The sequence below is a fragment of the Bombus bifarius genome, unplaced genomic scaffold (genome assembly GCF_011952205.1).
Source record: "Bombus bifarius isolate JDL3187 unplaced genomic scaffold, Bbif_JDL3187 scf7180000008199, whole genome shotgun sequence".
NCBI classification, from domain to species: domain Eukaryota; kingdom Metazoa; phylum Arthropoda; class Insecta; order Hymenoptera; family Apidae; genus Bombus; species Bombus bifarius.
Window position 1 is genome coordinate 5,674,448 of NW_022884505.1, and position 19,893 is coordinate 5,694,340.

A 19,893-nucleotide genomic window follows, 5' to 3' on the forward strand; every position below is an offset into this window, starting at 1 on the left:
TAATTTTCCTTCAAACTTTTTGTATTATTAACAAATTTACAGCTAAAAGAGATGCGATTTTTTAATTCGAATAAATAAATCGTGCGAAGAGGAAGCTTTTAAGTAAAAATGCAAAGTAAATTAAAAAAGTTTGTAAAGAATATTTTGAGGAATAGTAATAAACAATGTCGAGTAGACAGATTTTATTTTAACCGAGAATTTTTTAGCGAAACGACTCAAAGGATGCTATAAAATGATCAATTACAATGCAGAAACACGTGTTATCAGTTAATAGTATTCGCACATAAGTGAAGAATGCAAGGCTAAATCGCATAAATTGTTTGTCTATTCGCGAAAATATATTAATTACATTCGTATTTATTCCTACCAAATGCTAGATAACAAATGCATATAGAATAGCGGTTGCTATCTTAGATCCCTGTAATAATGATAAAGTATTTAGAAGTTCTTTTATACCATTTTTTAATTCTACGACATTGTAACTATTTAAATTTTGTTTAGTGTTATAATACTTAGTTTGTGTGTTACAAACTTATATCGATTGACTTTTATTTCTGAAATTGTTTTTTATACATTTGGCCTTATTCTTCAAATAGGGAAAATATATTTTATATTTTATATTTTAACGCTTATATATATATATATTACTTTTATAAAATTTATCTTAAACGATATAATCTTTTCGTTTACACTATAAATTTAGTATCAAGATAAAATATCGAAAAACATCCTATTTCTATATTACGATGTCGTATATTATGTCAATGGTTTCTTAAAATAACGGAAAAACTCTCAAGTAATCCCTAAACCGGTAATGTAATGTAAACCGAAAATTAAAATCTTGTAATGTATCGATTTATCGGTATTTGATGTTGCTCGCTAAATTTCACATGATTCATATACGGTAAATTTGTATTGTGTTGTTCTGATAATTTTTTATTGAATCATTTACAGATTTGCTTGTAAACTCATAATTGAAATTCACTTCATCGATGACTTCGTCTTACAGTCATACCGAACTAGCGATACAAATATAACGCGTCTAAACTTAACAAGAACCCGTTAAATGTCATGAAGTAACCGCCACGGTAACATGACTATTTCCAGCAATAAAATTCTATTAACTATTTAAATTTCACATTACATGATAAAATATTCAATGACACAATATCGTCGTACTAAAAACAATGAGTTATCCAAAATAAAGTAACATTCTCAAAAAATTAGCTTTTCATTTTCTCTTCAGATAGAAATCACTTTTGAAGCATCACCACATAACGTAATCGAACTTTTTCTGTAAGTAGAAACTAAATGCAAAGATATTTTATTGTAAACAAAGAAATATTTTATTTTATCTATTCTGAAGATAAAATGACTAAATTTGTAATAGGTACATTGCTTCTAAAATTACATCACCATATAATACAATCGAATCTTTTCGATAAACAGAACTAAATGCAAAGACACTTTATTACAGGCAAAAAAACAAACTTAATCTCTTCTGCTCTGAAGGTAAGATGACGTTAAACATCTATAATAGATACGTTGCTCCTAAAATTATAAGAATATTAACCTATTATATTTGACAGATATAATTAACCACAAACAGCGACAGTACAATAATTGTAAACAAAATAAGCATCAGCTGATCAGCTGATCGTGTTACCATAACCGCAATGGCTGCTATTGATCTCGCAGCAAGCTCTTTCGCACGCGCGTGCTGCGTTAAAACCCCTTCTACCCATTTCTACGCACGCGAGTAAATCTTGTCTAACGTCTTGTGCTCGGTGTCTGTTGACGAATAAAAATGTTTTCGGCATTAATACTCACCAAAAGTCGACCTGGCGAACTGGAGCGAATGCTAAAAAACTGCTACACACTCCATAGTACGCGCGGGAAACAATAACTTAACGATTTAATTGACAAAAAAAATAACTTATTATAACACACGAAAAATAAGTAAAGCACGCTTGAGGGAAATGTATCTGTATGAAGGCAGGTGTAATGACACGGCTACTGATACAGAAAGGACACGCTGATTTGACACTGGAATGTAAAATGCGAGATTTCGAGAAGCGAGCAAAGAAAGTATAACGCGATAGGGAGAACGATATGTGTTTTGACCGTGTCTCAAGTCCAGGGTGAATTGTGATTAGTTGCGCATGTGTATCGACGCAACCCTTCTTTCGCAACTTTCATTGGTCGTTTTAAGAGACAGGGACGACGCAGCCTGTGGCGCAAAGTAGAGAAGGATCAAAAGAAATGCAAAATTCCATTACAATACCGTTTCTTCCTTTCCCTTTTTTAATTCTTCGTTCCTAGGTTCTTCATTTTGAGTAATTTGAAATATTTTACTTGAATTTCCTTCTTTTCATGCTACAGACTTATTTGCAAAGCATAAATTGTGTAATGATAATTGTATATTTCACAGCAATATCCAAAACAATAGAATTGTTTTCTCATCTACTCCAATTTTTGTCAGATATTATTGCGATTGTTGCGATATACATAATTGTTCCCACTCGCACAAATGTGCAGAATATGCTTGAAAATAATGGACATTATGATTGTATATAAATCAACTATTTAGATTTTATTCTTATAGACGATTTTACTTTACGAGATTATCAACATAAAATACGTATTTACCAAATGTATTATTGTATGTAATATAACGAAATAAATTGTACGTACATACATATAGTATGTGATCTCATTTTTATTATTATTCAAATATTATTTGTTATAATTGAATAGAAATTTTCTAACTCTTTAAAGTTAATTTTCTAAGAGTTTAATAACGTACGAATATTAGACAATTTTTTGTCATTATAAATATGGTACGTTAGAGTTTGTATCTGTATAAATTTCTAATTTTTATAACTTTAAATTCGATTAACTTCAAATATTAATTAAAAAATAAAGATTCGTTAATTTTACTAAATTAATACAGAACTTTACAGTTTTCAGAGATGAATAATGTAATTAATATATTTTTCATTTATAAATATGTATGTATGAGATGATAAAGTTATTAACTTATTGATAAGAAATATTTATACTAGCGGCACCTATCATATTACTGCTGTATTATGGTAAATAAATGTGCTGAACCTGTCGACATGATATAAAAACAATGTGAAAAAATACTGATTTTATTTAATTAATACAGGCAATCAAAATGTCAGACGAATCAGAATATGATGTAGAACCAGAAGAATTTGATATTTATAAACGAAAGTATCAATTCCTACTAGATAGGTGTGAAGTTTTACAACAGGTTTATGTTTGATTTTGGTATTCTGTATTTTACGCAGTGATTTATTTGTATGCAGGAAATGAAACTATTCACTTTTCAATTATAGGAAAATGAGAGATTAGTTTATCGTATCCAACGTGTTAGGAAACTTCTCAAACGTACAAGAAAGGAAAAAAAGTTAGTTTAATTTCTAGGTTATATATTGAATACTACAAATATATTTATTATTTATTTTTAAAATAATAATAACTAATATACCTGTTTTGTATCTCGTTATATACCGCTAGCATGATTTGTTAAAATATTTTTTTGTATTTTAGATTTTTAATTGATCGTTTGGATCAACATGGTGACCGCTGGCGAGAAGCACCTATGGGAGTGCTTGAAGAAAACAATGTATTTCAAGTAACGCTTAAGCCAGAAAAAGGCCCAAAAGCCACTGCTCATAATTCTAAAGAAGAGAAAACTAAGAAAGGAACAAAACGAAAAGGTGCAAAAACAGATCCCAATGCTCCAAAAAGACCAGCAAACCCATTCTTTCAGTTCTGTCAAGAACAAAGACCCCGCGTTATGGAACGCTTAGCCGGAGAACCAGAACCAAGCAAACAAGAACTCACTAGACAACTTGCAACTACTTGGAAATCTCTCAGTTCAGAAGATAAAAAGGTATGTACTAACAAAGAAGTCGTTTGCATCTTTCTAATATTTGAATTAAGATATTTATCGTACATGTTTTTTTTAGGTATACTACGACATGTATGAACGATCCAAAGAAAAATACGTTGCTGAAATGCAAATTTATAACAAAAAGTCAGAAGACACGCCAAATCATATGTCTTTAAATATAACATAGTATTTGTGTATTTAAGATAATGATATTTATAAATACGTAATTTATAATCATATATTTGCACATATGTCAATATTTATGTATAGAAAGTCAAAGCAAAGTTTTATAAATAAAACGAACAAAAACTATTTAGGAAGAACATTGTACATTGATTAAAAAAAGCATGTAACCATCGCTGATTTCTTTCTAACAATGATAAATTTATGCCTTAAAATTATCCTTCTCCCTTCTAAGGAATGCCATAGTTTGTATTGGATCTTTTTGTTCAGTGTGGTCCATAACAGATTGTTCGTGAACTCGCATAAATGGGTTTGTGAATTTCTCTTCCTGAATAGTGCTTGGCACAGTAGGATTATTCTTTTCACGTTGTATACGAACCCATTCTATCTTTTGGCGAATTGCTTCATTTTCTGGCTCCACATGTTTTCCAAATTTTAAATTATTTCCTGTGTACTCATGACCACAATATACTTTCTATAAAATATCCAAAATATATCCTTCTTACCTTAGTCAGTGATTATTTCAAACAGAGATCTAAATATAATTATATACTTACAGTTTCGTTAGGTAACGATCCCAAAATTTCTATAAGTGCTTTGTACATTTGTTCTGCGGTACCTTCGAAGAATCTACCACAGCCACCAGCAAAAAGTGTATCACCTGCAGATTAATGTTTATTATCTTTTGATTAATTTACAAACAACTAAGTATGTAATTTATATTTGTACCTGTAAATACTGCTGGTGATTCTTGATCTCCTGTAATGTAATAACAGATATGTCCGCTAGTGTGACATGGTGTTGCTAAGCATCGAACTTGTAATTTTCCAATGTTGAAAGTATCATTGTGTTTTACTTTACATGTTAGTGCCTCTATTCTATCATCTCCACCATATACCTGAAGGTTATTAAATTTTTTACACAAATTTGCATTTCCTCCAGCATGATCCCAGTGGTGATGAGTGGTTAAAACTTTTGTTAAACACACGTTATTTTGTTGAACTGCACACGCAACACTGTCCGGATCAACAGGATCAACAATTGCAGCTTCCTGCGATGCTTCGTCGATAATCTTATAAAATTACAAAACTTAATGTTAAATAAATTTCATAATGAACTATCATCAGCATCATTATTATGAAATAATAATAATTTGTAATTTTAAATAGAAATAACAAGTGAAAATTTAATAATCAAAGGAGGAAAAAGTAAAAAAATACCCACTAGATACATGTAATTATCTTGGAGTGCAGGTAATATTTGAACCTTCATGTTGTCTTGATTTATTATTATAGAATTACAATGTCTTGCATAAAAACCATTGGTTGAAATACTTTTGGCTAAAAAAGATAAAAGCGCTTGTGTTTAATATTGAAATTTAATGTATACAATAAAATGTATGTGCACTCTATTAAGACTGTATAGTCTGTTATCATATAAAAGTGAAAACATCATTTCCTTTCTTATCTTTTTCACGTGTGCAATATCATTGATATATACCTTGGATCAAACAACAATCTGCAAAATCTATATTTAGACCTCTGAATTAAATTGATATACAATGTAATGTTTAAGATTTAATAGCATATGTAGAATAATATTTATATAGATATATATATATATATATATATATATATTGTAAAATGATATTTGTAAGACAATTGTATATTAAAGTAAACAATAATTTTAATATTTGAACATTATATGTATTCAAATACTTACAAATATGGAAAGTTATTTATCTTTAATTACTTTATGATTATATCTTGGATAAAAAATTTTCATATTAAATAAAAACCTAATTTTATATTAAAACACAATATTTATAAAAGTGGAATTTTCCTAAAGTAAAAATATCGATAAAAATCGTAGAAATCCTAAAATCTGAAGTATAAAAATAATAAATTAAAGATATCTACAAGTTCCTTTGAAAATATAATAAGAAAAAGGAATACCCCTAAAATACAAAGATGTTAATGTGTTTTCGAGCCAAGAGGGACAAGCACGATACATTGCATTAAACATGGCTTATTATATTTAATATTGAGACTAAATCACGTTTTTTTGTGCAATAAATTGTCTTAATATCAGACACTAACAATATGTGCAACGTTACTTGCCTGATCCCTACGTAGTACTACTAAAAAAACAACTGGACTCAGCTGATCGGTACGATGTAATTCTGATAGAAACTGTTATGTTAGGTTACATACAGCGTTGTATGAACCATCGTCGACACATGAATGTGTACATTTTATATTGTAGCATAATTTAACTAAACAGCACTTGTTATTTACTAATAGAATACAAAGCAATCTTTTTTGCTATTGTCATATGTAAATATCTTTTTAATTTATTTACAATGTCTGCGAGCAGTTCGAAAAAAATAACTGTAGACAATGAAAATCAAGATCGGAAAGAAATAATAACTATAGATGGTGAAGATCAAGGTCTGTTATTGTTTTATAATATTAAAGATAATATTTTTTCAGAAATAAATAAATTTGGAATGTTACGCTTCATGATTGTTATTATTATTATTCATATCAATGTATTTATATATGATTCTTTGTTATGTTCACATTTTACGTTTCTAAGATTATTTGTTATAATTATTCGTTTTTTAGACAATGAAGAAGATGAAATTGCAGTTATTGACTTTGAATTGAAACAAATCGAATATGAAATGCAAAAGCTTGAAGATCGTAAACAGATTTTAACTCAACGTAAGGAAAAGCTAAAGGATGACGCACTTTTGAAAAGAAGTCTCTCTGTATCAAAGAAGGATTGGACAAAAGAAGATTTTAGTTGGTCTAAAGATCTGAGAAAAGCTTTAAAGGATGTTTTTAAAATAGATAAATTAAGAGAATTGCAACTACCAACTATGAATGCAATTATGTCGAATGTAGATGTTATTTTAATTATGCCCACAGGTGGTGGTAAAAGTTTGTGTTATCAGTTACCTGCTGTTATTAGTAAAGGTATTACAATAGTAGTATCACCATTAATATCGCTCATGGAAGATCAGTTACATGGATTACAAAAACATAATGTAAAAGCTGGAATGTTAAGTGCCAAAGGTAGTAAAGAAAATGTAAAAGTCATAATGAATGCACTGGTGGATAAGAAATCTGATCTTAAATTAATTTATGTTACACCAGAGTACATGGCAAAATCTAATCGCTTTATGAACAAATTGCAAAAAGCCTTTGAAATGAAACGTTTAGATTGTTTTGCGATAGATGAAGTACATTGTTGCAGTCAGTGGGGTCATGATTTTAGGCCTGATTATAAATTTTTAGGAATCCTAAAGTCTATGTTTCCAGGTGTGCCAGTCTTAGGTTTAACAGCCACTGCACCAGCTAAAATTATTGTGGACATTCAGAAGATGTTAGATATTCAAGGTTGTCTAGTTTTAAGAGCTACTTTTAACAGACCAAATCTATTTTACGAAGTTCGACGAAAACCAACAGATAAAGACACATGCTTAGCTATGATAGAAAATTTATTAAAAAATAGATTTAAGGATAAATCTGGCATAATTTATACAACTACTATCAAAGATGCAGAACAATTGACAACTGATTTAAGAGCATTGGGCTTGAAAGTTGGATGCTATCATGCAATGTTAGAGGCAGACTATAGATCAGAAGTATATTCTAAATGGATATCAGGAAAATATCAAGCTGTAGTTGCCACTATCGCGTTTGGACTAGGTATAGATAAACCAGATGTAAGATTTGTTATTCATCACTGCATTTCAAAATCAATGGAGAACTTTTATCAAGAAAGTGGACGTGCGGGCAGAGATGGGAAAAAGGCTGTGTCCATAGTATTATATAGGTTATTAGATGTATTTAAATTAAGCACAATGGTGTTTCAAGATAAAGTTGGTTTACAAAATTTATACAAAATGCTAGAATATTGTTTAGATCAAACATCATGTAGACGTAGCTTGATCGCAGTACACTTTGAAGAATCTTGGACTAGAAATGATTGTGCGGAAATGTGTGATCATTGTCGGAAACCTAAAGAGAGTAAACAAGTGAATATAGCTCCTTATTGTCGACATTTATATCAATTCATGACCAGAGCAGTACAAAATGAAACCAGATTGACTGCCTTAAAGCTTATAGATGCCTGGTATGGTAAAGGTGCCACAACATTAAGAATATCTTCTATACCAATACCGAAATTCACAAGAGAATCAGGAGAAGCTATAATAGGACATTTACTAGGAAACGGTTATTTACAAGAAGATTTTCATTTCTCTGCATATTCTACAATTTCCTACTTAAAACGTGGACCCAAAGCAGCATTAGCACTGGATGATACTCACGAAATACTTTTTAATTATGAATTGCACTAATCTATATAAATATATTATGATCTGTGATATAGTAATAAGTTTTTCATTATCAAAAAGACACATGCCATTAAGTAAACAGAACACCATTTGTAACTTTTAAATGTTCCTAATCATCAACAATATATTTTATGTATATCATTGTCAATGATATTTTATATAGCACTTATGATATCTTGAGTTTAAAATAGTTTGTAAAATGATAATCGTACTCTACATGTATGTTATGCATTTCATACATTTTTATATTCAATAACAAAAGGTTTTTTTATCAGTATTCATAGAAAAGAAAGTTCTCAGAAAATAATAAAAACGATTTTTGATGTAAATATACTATTTCATTTCTTAATAGTTTTAGGTAATTTAAGACATATTTTTTAACGAAATTATTTGGCTCATATTTTAAATATACTTGAAACAAGCGTTAGTAAGTTGGAAATGAAGGTCGCTCATAAAAATATTTTTTTAATGAAATTACAAGTACAGAACACGAGTTCTTTTTACGAAATCGAGAACAAATAATTCAAACTTAACACAAGGAGAAAAATCAATAAAAACCATATGTACAACGCTAGACAACGTTATGTCGGTAGCTCGGATAGTAAGCTAACCACCAGGTTCACGATCAGATGGAAATATTGATCCTGGATAAGGGGCATCTGTATTCTGTCTGTTGGCAAACACGTTTTACTAAAGTACTAAGCAGCGGTCTGATATTAGATTTGTAATTCATTCATCGTTAGAAATCCAACAATGAAATAAATAAGGAACGCCGCGTAACAGTGATCTATTACGAGTGATCGTAACGGGCGCTCCGCATTTGAGAAAATACTTGGGGTTTTCATTCAAAGTTCGATAATATATGTCTACAACGAATAGTGACGTGCCGATGATACATCTTTCATTCATGAATCCATTCAAGTGAAAGTTAAGTCGACTAACTTTTTTTCAAGAATTTTAAACGAAGGAATGTTAAAAAATGGAATCTTGACGATCTCTGATATTTTGACAAAGAATTTTAACAACGCATTATCTTTGTAGTACGAGGATAATAAAGAACAGGTAAAGACGAGAGACTTAAATGATTGAGATGCATGCTTCTCCATATGTGTGCACATTTTATCGGTTCTATGTATATATCAAAGCTAATTGGTGTGATAACATGCATGCATGCTTAAATAAGCCTACGACAACAGGAAACATTACAGGAAAAGAAATCAGTTCATTATAGCATTTCGATGCAGGTCTATTCGCGCGCTTCTGCGCGACGAAGTTTCACCACTGCAGTTCTGATGCTCTCTAGAAACACCAAGTATTCCATAGATGTTGTCTAAGAATTGTCAGGAAAAAGAAATAGTGAAACTGAAACTGTTAACTTAATACTGTGTTGTCCAGTGTCAAGAGTCAGATTGTATTCGTACGGATTCATTATAATTGCACATAATACTTTGTAATCACTTTAACGATCGTCATTCGGGTATCGTTATAACCCCGCGACGATTCAATATTGTCTAAAGGCAAATTTAATCGCACAAACGCAAAAATCCTCGCACCGCGCTCTAATAAAATTTACTAGATGACTTATATGCACCGATCTGCCTTAAAGGAAGATGCCTCTGCCAAATATTCTGAAAAAGGCAAGCAGTTATATTTTAGGCGATTGTAATCAGGACAATCGTCGTACTATGTACCAGGATGGTGAAGCATTATTTTGCAAGAATAACGTATGCGTTCACCCACCAACTTTAATGAGACAGAACTCCGATGTGGTACATCATCCCGGTTATATGGCCATAACCTGTAGGTTTAATAAAAATTCTAATGTACCAACTTTACATCTCAGTTGGATCCCGAATAGCACACTCCGTAAACATCCGACTACGTTAGAGAATTTAAGCGTGAAGAAGCCGGACTGCGCTACTCATCGAGACACTGATATAAGCTCTCACCATTCCCAAATATCAGAGGAAAGTTGTGACTTAAAATGTGAATACGAAAATGCTGAAAAGGTTGACGTCTGTTTAGAAGTAAAGGAACCTATTAATTGCGGAGATTGTGAACGCGTTTGTTCTGGTGGTTTCCCACGAAGTGCACGTCTCGAAGGTGACGATACGAAAAACGATGACGCAGAAAGCATATGTGATCATCAAACTCTACTTACGTCAGAAGTTAAAGAGACTCCAAATGTCAATATCAATCGGGAAACAAACTATCATCGGTCTGACAGTTTATCGTCTACTATACATGAAGAAAGTGATCACAGCATCGGTTTGAATCAATTACGTTCTCAATCTCTGAATTTGAAACATGACGAGGATCAACATTGCAAAGATAAAAAGGTTTCTGAATCGCATGAAAATGATGGAATAAGTATCGACGAAGAAATGAGATATCCTTATTGTGATGATACTAGCCTGAAAAGCCGTAGCATGTCATTAACCTCTACATGTAGCTTATCGGTCGGTGTATCTTCAGAAGGTACTTGGTTTATTAATTTGATTATTTTTTTTATTAAACTGTAGTTGTTGTTAACGTGTAAACTTTGTTTCTTCGTAGCTGAAGAAATCCCATCATGGATGAGATCACCTGAACTTTTAGCTTTACAGCATAACCTCACGTTTCCTGAAAGTGCAACAGCTTCACCAGTGACATTACGTAGAGCACATAGATGTAGAAGGTTTTCAGTGGATCTCAGCGAAATGAGATCCCTAAGATTGTTTTTTGCTGATCCAGCTTGTACTTCTGGTCAATTAGTAGTCGCAAGTAGAGAGAGCCAATATAAGATTCTACATTTCCATCATGGTGGGTTAGACAGACTGGCAGCTACTTTACATCAATGGCACCAATTGCTTTATCCACGCTTAGATACAGACGCTGAGGAGACACTTCCATATAGGTAGAATCTAATTAATGAAAACACAATTAATGTTTTACTAAATACTCACAATTTCTCTATAATTCAGGCATTTCATGGTATGTCGGCCAGAGGTAAGTCGTGATGAACTACACCCAGAAGAGGGACAAGTACCGATGATTACATCGCTAGCTTGGAAGGATTTATTAAACGAGAGAGGTCAGGTAGAGGATGATCTTGCCCTTCGTAAAGGAATATTTTTTGGTGGACTAGAACCTGCATTAAGGAAAATTGTGTGGCCCTTCCTTCTTCATTGTTATTCATATCAAAGTACCTATGAAGATAGAGAACATATTGATGCCATTCGCAGACAGGAATACGAGGAAATACAAAAACGTAGACTGAGTATGGGCCCAGAACAAGCAGACCATTTCTGGAGAAATGTGGTGTGTATTGTAGAAAAAGATGTTGTTCGTACTGACAGAGGAAATCCTTATTATGCTGGAGAGGATAATCCAAACATTGAAATAATGAAGTATGTTTGTATAACAATAATCATTTAATTTTTCAATTTATATTTTATATATATTTTATATTATTATGCTAATTTTCAAATATATATTGTTACTATTAACACTATCGTATTTTACTTTTTACAGAAATATTCTGTTAAATTATGCAGTTTATAATGCCCGATTAGGATATACTCAAGGTATGTCTGATTTATTGGCTCCTTTATTAGCTGAACTTAATTCCGAAATCGAAGCATTTTGGTGCTTTGCTGGCTTAATGCAAAGATCTGTGGCTGTGTGTACGCCTACTGATGTAGATATGGACAGAAATTTGTGTTACTTAAGGGAATTAGTTAGAATAATGGTACCAGACTTTTATGCACATCTACAAAAACATACGGATGCCCTGGAGCTTCTATTTTGTCATAGATGGATACTCTTGTAAATACAAATTTTATAATTATAATTTATAATTATTACAAAATTTATAATCGTATGCAGAGTTATTTCTAATAATATATATTTTACAGATGTTTAAAACGTGAATTTCCTACCGAAGTAGCGTTAATAATGTGGGAAGCTTGTTGGGTAAATTATTTAACCGACCATTTTCATCTATTTCTTTGTCTTGCTATAATGTGTGTTTATGCAGATGATGTAATAGCTCAAGACCTGAGAACAGATGAGATGCTTTTGCATTTTAGTTCTTTAGCTATGTATATGGATGGAAATCTCATATTGAGAAAGGCAAGAGGCCTACTTCATCATTTTCGTCAACTTGTACGTTTACCATGCACATTAGCAGGGCTTTGCCGACAATGCGGCCCCGGAATGTGGGATAGCACACATGATCCCGTTATAGAATGTGTAGATCATAATGATGCACCCTGTCCATACTTGAACAATTATGAATAACGACCTAATTTAATGAAAGTGAGAAAAGTATCCTATTGTTAAAGCTTTCAAATTATTCTTACGTTAACTAATCAAATTAAATGCTGCTCCGATATAACATAAATAAGTTATATAAATCGCAGTTGATTAAATGTTGTAAGTAATAACAGATGTTAATGAAAGTATAATATTTGACTCACTGTTTGTACGATTACGTAATATCATGAATGGAAAGGACATACATTTATATTATCACGAATCTTATTTGCATAACTTCATAACTTATAAATGCTAATTCAAAAATACGTGGCAAATTAAGTTTGGTAATCAATAAGAAACGAAAGACATATCTTAAAATTTAACATTCAACTGATTCCAATTTAAAGAAATTACAAAAGGTTTTAATGATGATGTATCTACAACTTCTGTAAAACAAAAAAGTATTCTGTACTAAATAATTAGGTAGGATTTCAACGATTATGACGAGTTTTAACCGAAAACCTGTAGTACAATTAAAGACTGATGACCAAAGAAGAATGGAGTAGTATAAGCATTTTGGCTTTGAAACCTCCAGACAAAAAGAAGCTTTTTCACTGCACAAACATTATGCTATTTATTTAACACGATTGAAAATGTGCCATCGTTCAGCTTTCAAATGCAAATTTCACGAGTTGTAATCTGAAAATAAAAATCGTATCCGATATCAACAAAAAAGAAAATCAAACGTAATTCGATGTAAGTATCGCGTAAAAATTTATTATAAGTCCGTTTAAATTTCTTGTAGTCAATTAATGATACACGTGTTCGCTTTGGGGTATTCATTTATGCGATATTTTTAGTATCTTTCTATAAAACAAATTTCGATTTATTGTATATTCATTATAAATAATCTATTATCTTTTAATATATAGTACCTTGAATTCTTTACATTCAACATTTTATAGTAAGCCACTAACGATGATTTATACATAGATGATATGTGTAAACGTCTTTTACTCACCGATTTTTTTTACCTTATTCTGATAACCCGAAGTGTTTTTGCTAGTCTATTTGCTCACAAAAATATAAAATCGAAGAAATAATTCGTTCTATATTTCAAATTCTTTGATCTTTTTTTGTATAAAATAAACATTCTCCATTGAATAAATGTATACGGAGACAGTGATTTGTATGATATCTTACAACTTAAGGAAACAAACTTTAATTATGATAATCGACAGAGTTGTGAAGATTTCATGCAAATAAAATAATGCTTTTACTGTGCCACCTTATGTTGTTAGACTATTACAGAGAAATCTATTCGTGTTAAAATTTCTTCTTCTAAGTATAATATATAAGTAATGTATGAATAAATAGAAATATGTATATACAGAATATATTATGTATGTACAGATTATATATATATATATACACATATGTAATGAATATATTCACGAATAACATTAATTAGTCTATTTGCTATTCGTGAATATCGAATAAATCGAATTTATTCGTGACATCTTTCTTCGTTAGTCAAAATATACTTTCGCCGAACTGATTGCTGTAACTTTGCTGTTACATTCGCCCGGCACTTCTATAAACATTTTAGCGAAAAACTTTTTCTATAATACATGATTAATGCCGTTTGAATATTAAAATGTTCAAAATCAATTAAAAAACGTGTAAACAAGAAATTCACCTTATGAAAATTAGTATTGCTTCGGCAGAAATAGTAACATTGAGTAACTCAGTGAAATCAATGATATCAAATTTACTTTATTATAGTTTTAGTAATATTAGCCATTAGTATTAAAGGATGATTTTAAATATGCCCGTTTATTTTCTTTTAAATTAAAAATATATGTAATATAATAGATTAATTATCTATATATCGTATACCTTAATAGTATACAATTTTGTAATGAATCTCTTTAATTGCGATTTAATCTTAGTCAGAAAATGCTTAAAATTTGTTACAAATATAAGTATTGTGTGAAAATTGTAAATACTTCTATTGGTATTTTTTCGATGGTAAACATCGCGTCCTTACCTTTGCTGCCAATGAAAATTTGAACGTGAATTTGGAGGCATCCCCAACCCATCCAATGTATAAAAAAACGTAGTTAGCCTTCATGTATGCTCTATGCAACCACCCGCTAATGATATTAAATCATGCCTTCTTTGATTGGCTTCAACCTTTGTTTGAAACATTTTTTGCATGAAGCCATGAAGTAAGGTTTTCACTCTATATATATATAAGTAAATCAATATAAATTTATATAATCAGTTCTTTATTTTTCTGTTTATTTTTAGAAAATATATGTGTACATATTTTATATATTTACATACTATATTTGTATAAGTACACGGTATGAGAGGCATATTGCAAATACTTTGTTGGCAATTATACACCATATACATATAAAAATATGTTCTGTGATATACAAATCAAATTTATACAATCAACAACAGTCATTTAATCTGCCTAATATTTTCTATGCACATAAAAAATAAAGTATGCTAGAAAATTTTTAAAATAAATTCTTTCTTGATGTATCATACAGGCCTTCGATAGTTTTGCACATACATATGTTTATTGTACAAGTCTACAGATTAAAATATACCTTCATACCGTTGAAATAGTGGACAAAATATTATTAGTTGGCCACCAAATATCACTTAGTTGAAAGACATTTATGTACAGTAAAAACTGTATTAAGAGTGGCATATTCTCTATTGAATAAAAATATACAAAAGATATTATATAAAAGTTTACAACATAAATTAAATGTATACATTCGGCTTGTACGAGATTAATCCTGACTTATGCCAGTGTATTGTCAGTTTACTATGACACATTGTGTCATGATGTATTCTTATTATCATAATTAGTATTATTATCACTATTAATACCATATTTTCTCTTATATGATGGAAAAGATAATATTCTAATAATGATGCCAAAGTGTAAACAGTTGAATGAAGGTATCTTATTATCAAGGACAATTGCTCAGTTGTTCTATCTTACAACAATTATTCTATAACACATTTTAAATAATAAATATTTACTAATATTTTAAAGGTACTTTTTCTTCTCATTGGTAACTTATTATTTGAATTGCTGTTAAAAGTTCCATGTATTTTAAGAATGATTTTAATGTAAACATTAAAATCACTAGTATCACAATTTTCCTTTTACATGTAGGAAATGACCAATATCAAATCCAATGATATTACTTTAGATATGCTCTAGATTTCGCAGATCCAAAAGACAAAACAATTCAAGTATGCACCATTATGTAACTCCTCCCTCTTTTTTAAATCCTCGATTTAGTACTTCATAAGATTTCTATCCTAAAGGTATGCTTATAGAATAGAAATGAATTTGTATAAAATTGACGGATACTAAAATCATGCAAGCAATGGCCCAAATTATAACAAAAATTAGCCAACAATTACTAGAAAATGGGCTTGCAAATTTATTGACGACACCAAGACCTATAAGTCTATTTGTCTTTTGTCTGGCATAATATACCAAAAACGTTGGAATCAAATATTGAATTCCTGCTCCAGCATATGATCCCGTAATTCCCACTAATATCGATAAGTCTTTGATACCCATAGCAATCATATACGGAGGCAGTATTGCTAATATTGGGAAGACAATTTTACGAAGACACAAATGAGACGTATCATCGCTGAGGAACAATGATTGTAGATTATTCCTAAGGGTGATGGCTATGATAGGAAAGCTTGTACTTAAAGTAAATACTGGAAAAAGCGACAAAAAATATTCTATAAGAATAATAAAAATATTGTTACTTTTGGAACAATCTCCAGATCCGCGGGGGCTAAAATCTAAAGTGTAAAGATCGTCCAAATGTTCGAAAGCGAATGCTCCAGTTAATGCCAGTAGGAGATAAAAAGATGCTATTAATAAATAGTCCAATGCCAAAGATCGGGTCAAAGTAGACTTATTTGCGATTGGAGCGATCAATGCAGGTAAAGAATGGTGACACATAAATGAATAAATGCAAGCACCAAATAAACTAGGTATACCTGAAATACGCATATGCAACAAATTTATTTAGTTAAATGCTAAAAATATATATATATATATATATGTCGGGTTTACATTAGAATTAGGGTTAGGGGCGTGAAACGAATCTCCATTTGGATTACACATTGTCGTTATGCGATAAAGAAGACATTGACTAGTGCAAATACGATTATTACAGAATTTGACAAGTAATCGTGGTAATTAGGTACTCGAGAAGCTAATGACAATGATCCTAAGTTCAATAACGAATCCGCGGTCAACGGGATAACAGGATGCGCTTTTTTCCGAAGCCCAAATCGTACTCGACTTGCTTGGCTACGGTGGAAGTATAACTAAACTAACTCTTTGTTAAAACATGGAATATCCACCGAACGTAAAGACGCTAAGTGACTCGCTAAAAACGACCTCGCGAGAGAATGACCCTCCATCGCGATGATGCTGCAGAGGAAAACTATGATGGGGTGTGTCTAAGGACACGAATCGTCGGATTCGTCGAGGATAGCCTTCGTTCAGAAAGTGAGGGAAATTGACGTTGCCGTTAATTGGTCAATTTCCATGTTGGTGGCTAGAAAAGGATGCCAGCCGTCCTTGAGGGAAGGTTGCTAGCGGGAAGCGTCGTTCGTTGAAAAATAGATCTCCCCTATCTTCCCGTAGTTGGGACAAAGACTATTTGTCTGTTTGAAGGACTTTAGGTAACTAGATCTTAATGTTTATAACGGCCCTCAGACTAGCTGAACATGTACAGTGGAGATGCGTCGGCATCTGGTAACCATCATACCCGAAGAATAGGGTCTGTGTATGGCGAGCCACGGGACAGAAACCGTTGGAATATTTACTGTCGTGTGCCGCTACAAATATTTCTTTTAAGGAGAGCTATAGAATTACTCCATACCTTTGTTAGACAAAGCGTTCATCCCGTGACTGCGGCTACGTTCGGCGACTGGTTGTCGCCACGAGCCCAAGCTCATTATCACAAATCTCGAACAAATACAATCGGATCGAATGACGACAATTGTTTAATTACGCCTATGATAGAATCTAGATTGCGATGTTAAGGGATTTTCCCGGAAGTTCCAAAGGGAAAGCTCCGATGTCCTTTCATCTCCGACATATATATATTTTTATAGTTATATGGATAAACTTACCCATGATATTCGCAGCTGGAGGATCTCCTTGCGCACCATGAATGATTAAATTTTTTAAAGCATATACAATCATGATAGTGAATGCAAGCCATCGCATTCCTGAAGTTAAGAGTTGAAGATATTTAGTCTTTTGAATATTAAAGAATACAAAAGGACCCAGCAATATTATAAATATAGTCTGAAAATGATACTTATTATCACTGTATGAGAAAACAATAATTGTTGAGGTATATACCAGCAACTCTGTTTATACATACAAGGAACATTCCATATGCATCTGCCCGATCCAGAGCAAACCCTTCCCAACACGGTTCAGTATCTGGTATTGTAGAATTGCATGTAAAATTTGCTGGTTGATAAGTACAAACAACATCAGCTAAGGTTTTTGCAACAGCTGCTCCATATATACTTAAATCTCCATAAAGATATATAGCAAAACATAAATAGAATAATGTTGTACCAAATTTATTAAAAAAAATTGATGCCATTTGCCCCATTTCTATTTTATCACGTATTACATAATATCGGTATGTCATGTCCGCACAATCAGGACTACTTGAAAATGGTGTAACAAGAGGTGTATCTTCAGAATCTGAATTTGAAGGACCGGATTCACCTAATGTTTGAAGTACCTACAATTAAAACATAACATAAAATAGAACATATTTTAAGTAAAAATGCTCTCAAATGGCTAACCGAGCAGGATATATAGCCCATTTTATATAAAAAATATAATGCTACTGAAAAGAAAAATCATCATAGACAGCACAACATAGGAGAAGTCTAAAAACCTCAGACTCTGACTCGTTGATAGATGAATCTTGAGAAAGACATACACGTTTTCGATGTTGAATGTGTCGCCATGCTACTATAGCATTGGCAGATGCCATTACCTCGATCACAAATGTAACAGTGATAAAACTGTAAAAACAAAAAAATATACACATATATAATTAAGTCTTGATACTGATTAATTAAAGTATACAGATTTTATAGATATACCTTATAAATGCTAGTATTAAAATAACACTTAATCCAAGAGCCCATCCTGCCTGACTAAAAACAGCGGGTAATGTTAAAGCTCCTGTTCCAACAATTAAGTTAAAAACGTATATAAGACCAACCTGAAATGCACATTAATAACAAAACTTCATATATATAGAAAACAAAGTCTTAAAATAGCAACAAGTCATTCATTCGATAACCGAGAAAGGTTTTGTTTACGGTCAAAGGTTATGTGATATCAGAATATGTCAAAATTATAAAATCTATAACACCGATTATAAACTTACCCATGTCGAATATTGATCACCTGAATTTTGCTCGGGCATTTTGATTGAAGTTATAGATTAAAATGAAAGAGTTTGCTCGAGCTTACAGGTACCACTGCCATGTATCATTGACCTAACTATCGCTTTGTACTTTTCCAGTGATGATTCGAGAGCAACTGTCCTAAGAACGTACAAAACCTCAACACAAAGTCTCTTTATTTTTCTCCTCCTTAATCTACTATATACTCTAGTTATTTTATTGTTTACATATAAACTTATCATAAATTTTACTCATTTGTTATTAAAGATTTTAGAATTAAATATTTACCGTGCAATAGATGCGACAATTAAAATTTAAATTTAAATTCATATCAAATATATGTATCCTTCCTTCCATTTGATAGTATGCACCACAGCTGATTTTATGAGTCGAGTGCATTGTGCTGCCATCTAATTGCAATTTAAATATGATCACTAACAAAGGCAATGTAAATATTGCAGCTATCACTGTTACACATTAAAATTATATGCGCTTATTATTATCATATATATGTATGTATTATATCTAAATACTTTGTAGTACCTATGTTATGACACTGTTATCTCAGTTAAAATCTTTGTCATTTTGTTCAGTGAATAGAAGACTATCACAATTCGATGATGTAGCGAGTTTATTAAAAATTGATACATAATTATGAGAAGTT

The 19,893-nt window shown here is 31.4% G+C and overlaps 4 protein-coding genes across 15 annotated transcripts; 3 read left to right on the plus strand and 1 right to left on the minus strand.

The window, feature by feature from the left end:
- The first annotated feature begins 3,074 nt into the window (after positions 1–3,074).
- On the plus strand, positions 3,075–4,270 carry LOC117210152 (non-histone chromosomal protein 6-like). Of its 2 annotated transcripts, XM_033452886.1 has the most exons (4): positions 3,075–3,280; positions 3,366–3,436; positions 3,580–3,925; positions 4,002–4,270. In XM_033452886.1, exons 1-4 carry the CDS (start codon positions 3,182–3,184, stop codon positions 4,110–4,112), a joined length of 627 nt encoding a protein of 208 aa, XP_033308777.1. In that variant the 5' UTR covers positions 3,075–3,181; the 3' UTR covers positions 4,113–4,270. The 2 variants fall into 2 exon arrangements, with proteins under 2 accessions (XP_033308777.1, XP_033308778.1); XM_033452887.1 differs by lacking the exon at positions 3,366–3,436 and having other exon boundaries at positions 3,076–3,261.
- Positions 4,103–19,732, minus strand: LOC117210149 (hydroxyacylglutathione hydrolase, mitochondrial-like). Of its 11 annotated transcripts, XM_033452875.1 has the most exons (11): positions 19,518–19,638; positions 19,211–19,370; positions 18,921–19,042; positions 18,710–18,839; positions 18,176–18,550; positions 17,919–18,096; positions 5,333–5,448; positions 5,097–5,180; positions 4,838–5,006; positions 4,666–4,769; positions 4,103–4,583 (listed from the first exon to the last, which is right to left on the minus strand). In XM_033452875.1, the coding sequence occupies exons 2-11, from the start codon at positions 19,247–19,249 to the stop codon at positions 4,311–4,313; spliced, it is 1,590 nt and encodes a 529-aa protein (XP_033308766.1). In that variant the 5' UTR covers positions 19,250–19,370; positions 19,518–19,638; the 3' UTR covers positions 4,103–4,310. The 11 variants fall into 11 exon arrangements, with proteins under 11 accessions (XP_033308766.1, XP_033308765.1, XP_033308763.1 ...); XM_033452874.1 differs by having other exon boundaries at positions 4,838–5,180; positions 18,755–18,839; positions 19,518–19,635; XM_033452872.1 differs by having other exon boundaries at positions 4,838–5,180; positions 19,518–19,635.
- Positions 6,450–8,622, plus strand: LOC117210148 (ATP-dependent DNA helicase Q1-like). Its single transcript, XM_033452871.1, has 2 exons — positions 6,450–6,558; positions 6,736–8,622. The coding sequence occupies exons 1-2, from the start codon at positions 6,471–6,473 to the stop codon at positions 8,475–8,477; spliced, it is 1,830 nt and encodes a 609-aa protein (XP_033308762.1). The 5' UTR covers positions 6,450–6,470; the 3' UTR covers positions 8,478–8,622.
- LOC117210146 (TBC1 domain family member 16) lies at positions 8,980–14,714 on the plus strand. The gene is made up of 6 exons (XM_033452867.1): positions 8,980–9,536; positions 9,719–10,952; positions 11,031–11,370; positions 11,438–11,863; positions 11,988–12,281; positions 12,371–14,714. The coding sequence occupies exons 2-6, from the start codon at positions 10,085–10,087 to the stop codon at positions 12,753–12,755; spliced, it is 2,313 nt and encodes a 770-aa protein (XP_033308758.1). The 5' UTR covers positions 8,980–9,536; positions 9,719–10,084; the 3' UTR covers positions 12,756–14,714.
- Positions 19,733–19,893: the final 161 nt, after the last annotated feature.

Bases quoted from the DNA above. Each gene is read 5' to 3' on its own strand.
- LOC117210152 (XM_033452886.1), top strand. From the start codon at position 3,182: ATGTCAGACGAATCAGAATATGATGTAGAACCAGAAGAATTTGATATT. The intron at 3,281-3,365 runs GTTTATGTTTGA...TTTCAATTATAG, and splicing joins GGTGTGAAGTTTTACAACAG to GAAAATGAGAGATTAGTTTA. The intron at 3,437-3,579 runs GTTAGTTTAATT...TTTGTATTTTAG, and splicing joins CGTACAAGAAAGGAAAAAAA to ATTTTTAATTGATCGTTTGG.
- LOC117210148 (XM_033452871.1), top strand. From the start codon at position 6,471: ATGTCTGCGAGCAGTTCGAAAAAAATAACTGTAGACAATGAAAATCAA. The intron at 6,559-6,735 runs GTCTGTTATTGT...TTCGTTTTTTAG, and splicing joins TATAGATGGTGAAGATCAAG to ACAATGAAGAAGATGAAATT.
- LOC117210146 (XM_033452867.1), top strand. From the start codon at position 10,085: ATGCCTCTGCCAAATATTCTGAAAAAGGCAAGCAGTTATATTTTAGGC. The intron at 11,864-11,987 runs GTATGTTTGTAT...TACTTTTTACAG, and splicing joins CCAAACATTGAAATAATGAA to AAATATTCTGTTAAATTATG. The intron at 12,282-12,370 runs GTAAATACAAAT...TATATTTTACAG, and splicing joins TGTCATAGATGGATACTCTT to ATGTTTAAAACGTGAATTTC.
- LOC117210149 (XM_033452872.1), bottom strand. From the start codon at position 19,249: ATGCCCGAGCAAAATTCAGGTGATCAATATTCGACATGG. The intron at 18,551-18,709 runs GTTTTTAGACTT...TTTTAATTGTAG, and splicing joins TCAACGAGTCAGAGTCTGAG to GTACTTCAAACATTAGGTGA. The intron at 18,097-18,175 runs GTATGTATAAAC...TATCATTTTCAG, and splicing joins ATGCATATGGAATGTTCCTT to ACTATATTTATAATATTGCT.